The sequence below is a fragment of the Sciurus vulgaris genome (assembly GCF_902686455.1).
Source record: "Sciurus vulgaris genome assembly, chromosome: 3".
Classification (NCBI taxonomy): domain Eukaryota; kingdom Metazoa; phylum Chordata; class Mammalia; order Rodentia; family Sciuridae; genus Sciurus; species Sciurus vulgaris.
This window is the reverse complement of record NC_136463.1, coordinates 90,435,550-90,441,549: the sequence shown is the minus strand read 5'-3', so window position 1 is coordinate 90,441,549 and position 6,000 is coordinate 90,435,550. Positions and strand designations below refer to the sequence as shown.

The 6,000-nt window shown below is 36.4% G+C and overlaps 1 protein-coding gene across 1 annotated transcript in view; it reads left to right on the top strand.

Annotated features, from left to right (window-relative positions):
- Positions 1-6,000, top strand: part of MAP3K19 (mitogen-activated protein kinase kinase kinase 19) — an 86,187-nt gene continuing 80,187 nt past the window's right edge. The window contains exons 1-2 of the mRNA XM_079135716.1: positions 1-264; positions 5,236-5,431. Coding sequence (XP_078991842.1) covers positions 5,258-5,431 — 174 coding nt within the window. The 5' untranslated portion in view covers positions 1-264; positions 5,236-5,257. The remainder of the gene's footprint in view (positions 265-5,235; positions 5,432-6,000) is intronic.

Here is a 6,000-nt window from a genome sequence, read left to right as displayed (position 1 = left end):
GTCACCTTGCAGCCAAATGAAGGGTTTGTGCACGCAGAACCAGTTTTATTAATTTTCTAAAAAAGTATTTGTGTTGTGCAAACTGGAAAAAAATCAGAGAAAAAAATCTAAATCTATGCTGTATTTAAATGGATTCCTAGTTGAAGTGGGGGTTGACAGCTGGCCTGGAAATCAGTGCCACAGTGAATTAGGATGATGTTGACTGCTATTAGACTTGGCAACTCTTCAACTGTGTACCAACTCCTTCAGCAAAACAAACCATAGGTAAGCCAGATCTCCACTTTTTCTCCCATTTGAGATAATACCATGTGTTGAAACTTTTTTCTCCCCAAAGGATGTCCTAGAGGAAGAATAACAGGTAAATTGATGGAGAAAACTGTGTCCTAATCTCAAATAATTATATCCTTAGAGTTGTAGTGAACTATTTTTGACTTTTCAAGTATTGTGACATTCCTACCAATAAATGCAAACACCTGTAGACCACGGGATAAACTACTAATGACAAGAAAAACATATAAAAAAGACTTGCTTCCATTGAATCATATGCACGATGACTTAATCTCCTAAATATTTATAAACTTTATGTGGTATAAGTCTTGTAACTACTCAATATTATATTCATATATTCTTGAACACATTTTATTAACATAAAATGGAATTCTTGTTGCTTTAAGTCTTTATTACATAAAAGTCCAAGCCAAATATACAATATAATAAAACCTTTTGACTTTACAAGTAGATAAACCGGGCATACAATTAAAACTAAGACTGGGCTTCAATAGAGGCTAAACCAGAAAGCCCTGCGAAATGAAATATTATTAAAAATCACTGCTCAAAACAGTTCTAAATGGGAAATTGAAAAGTTTTCTTGTGAAGAAACTTAAACTTGAAATGTACAGATTGAAGTTCAGAGGAGGAAATGGAGCTCACTGAAAAATGTGGGTCTGTGCATCATAATTGAAAGAGTAACTTGTGTGTAGGGATATTGCTGTGGGTCCATTTTATCCTCATTCTTTCACTGAGCTCGTGAGAGAATGAATGACCAAATAATGACCGTGTTGCCTAGTATTGTAGTAATTTGATTTGATAACTTTGGGATCGTGGTTTCAATAAATCTAATTTTTTTTTGTTTTAGATGGTACATGCTACTTGTGAAATATCCTCAAAGATTATATGAAAGAGTTAAACCACAAACTTCGTAACATTTTCCCTAGGTAATAAACTTGGGGAAAATATTTTTGAGGTTTTGTTTCTACTTTTTGCATTAGCTAGTGATATAAATAACTATTCTTATCTAGTTGTTATTCAAATATGATTTTTAGCTTTATTGACAGACATGTCAATAAATTGACATGTTTAATTACTCTTTGTTTCTGAAAGCATTTTTTAAACTGAAATGATATTGCAAATACTTTTGCATTTTCAAAAACAACTATGTATATAAATCCAAGTTACAAAGCAATTTGTTAGGACAGATATTTATACTGGTTTGAAATTTTTCTGTGACCTGATTTTGAGTATATCACCTGGTCCTTCTGCCCTTAGTAAAGTTCCAATAATGACTGGAATGATGAGTAAGTGACAGCAATCAAACAAGGATCCTCTTCTCTTAGAAAAGCTTAAAGGAGGGACAGGGATGTGGCTCAGTGGTAGAACACTTGCCTAGCATGCACAAGACCCTGGGTTTAATCCCCAGTACTGCACCCCCCCCCCCAAAAAAAAAAGACTTGATACAGAATTTGCTGGTAGAAGTGTAAACTGATGAAGCCATTCTGGAGAATAAACTGCCAGTGTTTATTGAAATTAAATACCCTTACCCATTCATAGCAGAGAAACTTTTGCCCAGTACACAAGAAGGCCCATTCAGTGTACTTATTACAGTGTTGCTTGCAAAGTAGAATGTCAGAGGCAACTTAGATGCCCATCATCAAGAGAGGAGATAATAAAATATAGTGAATGCATAACAAACAAACAAACAAACAAACAAAAACCCAGAGACACATATAAGTACAAGGATAAGCTTAATAACAAAGTTTAAAATAAAAAAAGTAAGAAGTTCTACAGTACAATATCATTTGTGTAAATTTAAAACCTGTGCACACATACGCATAACAGCACCATATACCTTGTAAAGATACACACGTATCTGAGGATATGTCTCAGGTACATTAGATTGGATTCTTGTGAACTCTGGCAGGAGGGAGGGCCAGAGGGCAATAGAGCTGAAAGGGGAAAAAGAAAAACAAAACAAAAGGAAAGCCAGTCCATTGCTGCCTAATGAGTGTGATGAATTCACCCCATCTAAGCTCCGAATGTGGAAAACAGGTCTATTCTGCAGTTGCTCCTTTAAATACTAGTTCCATTAAATCCTTTTGGGCACTAGCACTCTCATCTCTCCAGTGTGAGATACTATTTCACTAAGGCCTGCACCTTATTTTCCTCATATGTAAAACAGTGTGTGGCACATAGTAAGTCAATAAGCATTGAATATTAGTACTATTGTTACATTATTATTATGTAACATCCCTTTGAAAAAAGATCTAGGCTTGAGGAATTTATTCTCTATTTCAAATTATTCTTTGTTAGAAATTGAGAGAGAAAACTAATATTGATCCTTAGTTAAATGAAAAGTAATAACAGGTAGTAATGATAAATGTCAATTAGAAAATAAAGAGGTCTGCAAGAAAGAAAAACCAAAGATTGATTTACAATCATAAGGTGAGTTGACTGTTGTTAGAAATTACCTTAATGTTTGATTTAAAGGGAAAAAAAGAAGAGTCCTTGGAGAAAATAATTCCTTCTGAGGGGTCCATTGGGAGGGATGAGGGATGAATAGGCAGAACACAGAGGAATTTTAGAGCTGTTAAACTATTGTGTATGAAATTGCAATAGCAGATGCATGGATACATATCATTATACATTAGTCCAAATTCATAGAATGTACAACAGCAAGAGCAGACACTAATGTAAACTATGGACTTCGGGTGATAATACCCAATGTATAGGTTCATCAATTGTTAACAACCACAGAACTTAGGGACAGGAAGGAGGAGCAGGACATAAACTTAAATGCTGCTCAATTTTGCTGTTAATCTAAAAATGCTCTAAAGAATAAAGTCTATTTTTTAAAGTATATTAATTTTTTTAAAAGGGGAGTCCCTAGCTTCAACCCACCCCTACTAAAGGAACTTGGAAATCTTTCTTTATAACAAGGGGACAGGTAATTTTATGCTCAAGCAAATTTAGGAAACTGCACTGATGAAAGACCACCATTTCTTTGAAAACCAAGGAGACAAAACTACCCTGTTTACCTACTGGCTCTGTTGCTGACCTCATCTCTTATTCTATATAAGAGAGACCTGCCTGCATCCCCCAGCATCGAGTCCTCCTCAGTTCCCAACCCTCAACTTCTTGAATTTATCTTTTATTTTCTATGGCCAATCAGTCAAAAATTCTGTTAACCATTTCTTTCAAATTTTTGTTTCTGTCTTTCCATTTTCTGTCACAGTAATCTTCCTAAAGTGCCAGTGGTCCTAAAACACTGCTGTAAACTCTCCATGGACTTCACAACCTGTTGGGGAATATAGAATAGACTTTCATCTGGTTCCACTCTCCCTTCCCTGGCCCTGGGTAGGCCTTTGCTCAGGCTCATCTCCCTGTCAGAACTGCCTTTTCTCCTTCACTCTGACTCTCCAAATATTGTCAATGCTTTCTTTCCAGGGTATTTCAGCCCACACTGTCATCCCCATCTGGCATCTGTACGATTCATGAGCTGTTGCTTGCATTGACAATCATGTATTTTGTTTCTTGTATTTTGTTTTAACTAATTTAATGTTCCTTGCAACAGGTCAATGAAAGCTCCTGAAGAACATATAACATCTTCCTAGTGAATGGATGAATTCACAAAATAGTACTATTTCTGGAATGAGACAATATTTTTTTTTGAGAAAGAGGGCTTCATGTAGTTGGCCTGTGAATTCGGAAGGCATTTGTGTGTTTAGAACATTGAAAACCAATTTTAGACTTTTTCTTGTTTATTTTTCTTAGACTTTTTTCCCCACAAAGCTATACTCTGAGATGAGCCTCTTATTCTATGGCTTTCAACCTAATATCAGATTACTGTGATTAAACTTCCCCTTCGATGAATAACACACGACCACATACAATGACTATGGAGTCAGAAGCAGAAGTTGGACTGTAGAGTCTGATTAAGGATTTTATGTTGTTTCTAACAGCAATATGCTCTATGGAAAAGGGGCAGTTTTTGGAGATTGCAATTGTAATTTAAGAAATATTTCAAAGATTTGGGAAACTGAAATGGGATATTTAAAACTAAGACTTTCCTGGAAAACCTAGAATGATGGCCTCCATTGTGTGCTTAATGACACACTGTGCTAGAATTATGAAAGATACAAAAGGGTAAAACATGGAATGTCCCTGCTGTAGAGGAGCTCACAGCATAATTGGGGAGATAAAGACTTCCATAAAGAAAATTATAGGGAGGTTAATAAACAACACTAAAGAAATTAAAATTTAACAAGAATTTTCACCTATAAAATGTGCCAACAGTTTGCATGTAGTATTTCAGATCCTCAATATTTTCAGATCTATCATTTGCATTTTAGAGATGAGAATTAAAGCTCAGAGGTGAGCAATATGCCCAAGATCACACACTTGGTACTCTTTGGAGAAGTAATTTGTACCCAGATTCAGTCAGGCTCCAAAGCCTGTGCTCTTTCCATTCTGGTGTTCATCTATCCTGTCTTCTCCTGTACCACAGTACATCTTCCAAAGTAATGGTAAAGTTATTATTGTTCCTAACTTAAAATATGTGTGCAAAGAACCACACCTGTTGGAAATGTAGGGTTTTCTCCCCTTTAAAAAAATGTTGTGCCATGCACAGTGGTGCATGCCTGTAATCTCAGCAGCTCAGGAGGTTGAGGCAGGAGAATCACAAGTTTAAAACCAGCCTCAGCAATTTACAAGGCCCTGAACAACTGAGTGAGACCCTGTCTCTAAATAAAATACAAAAAAGGGCTGGGAATGTGGATCAGTGGTTAAGTGCCCCTGGATTCAATCCCCAGTACCAAAAATAAATTGCTTTAAAATCTATTATAATGCTTTTAAGAGATGAAAAGAGGAAACAGGTGATAGTAAAAGCAGAATATATTACATTTGAACCACCCACCGTTTTGCTGGCTCTCATATAAGTAAGTCATTTCTTTTCTCTTGAAGGCAATTATATGGAACAAGCAAGATGAATAAAAATAAACTGATTCATGATTTCCTGGAAGTTGTTTCAAGAGGTGATGTGGAACTCATCTGTGACTGTATTACTAAAGTCCATTCAATCCTGGGAAACCTTGACTTTCAGCACCCAAAGACTGGGAATACTCCTCTCATTACTGCAGCAGAAGAAAATCTAACAGAGGTACAGGGGGAGGGAGAAAGACAATGGCACCCAATAAGCAAGGTGTATTTATGTTTGGTTTCCAGAATCATGCCTCCTTCTTGTTGCTCAACCTAATAAACTTCCAATATCTAGAGTCCATCCAAAGCCCTGTATCATAAGGCAAGGTCATTACTACTAACTATCTTTTTTCAGCTTCCGGGACTGTTTGACTTAATGGCCAGAGTCACATTACTTTCTGACTGGAGCAGTGAGATTTGCAGCCTTTGATTAACACAGGCTTGACCTGACATTTTAAAAAAGGAATCTACTTTACTCTAGGTCATTTGCTGCCCCATTATCATGACATCTTTTAGTTTTCATCGAGTTTTAATGTAAGGGTTAGGGGAGTTTTCCAGGACAGTGGGGCTAATGACAAGAATTTGAATTTCTTTGGGTCAGTTTCTCACTCTCTAGTGGGTCGCCTGCACAAATATTATAAACCTTAATCCAGGCCAGGAAGAGCCTGAACACTCACCAATGTCAAATCAATGGTTTCCCATGGGAATTTGTCTGTGTTAGGAAACTCTCCCCAAGAAGTCCAAACCTCC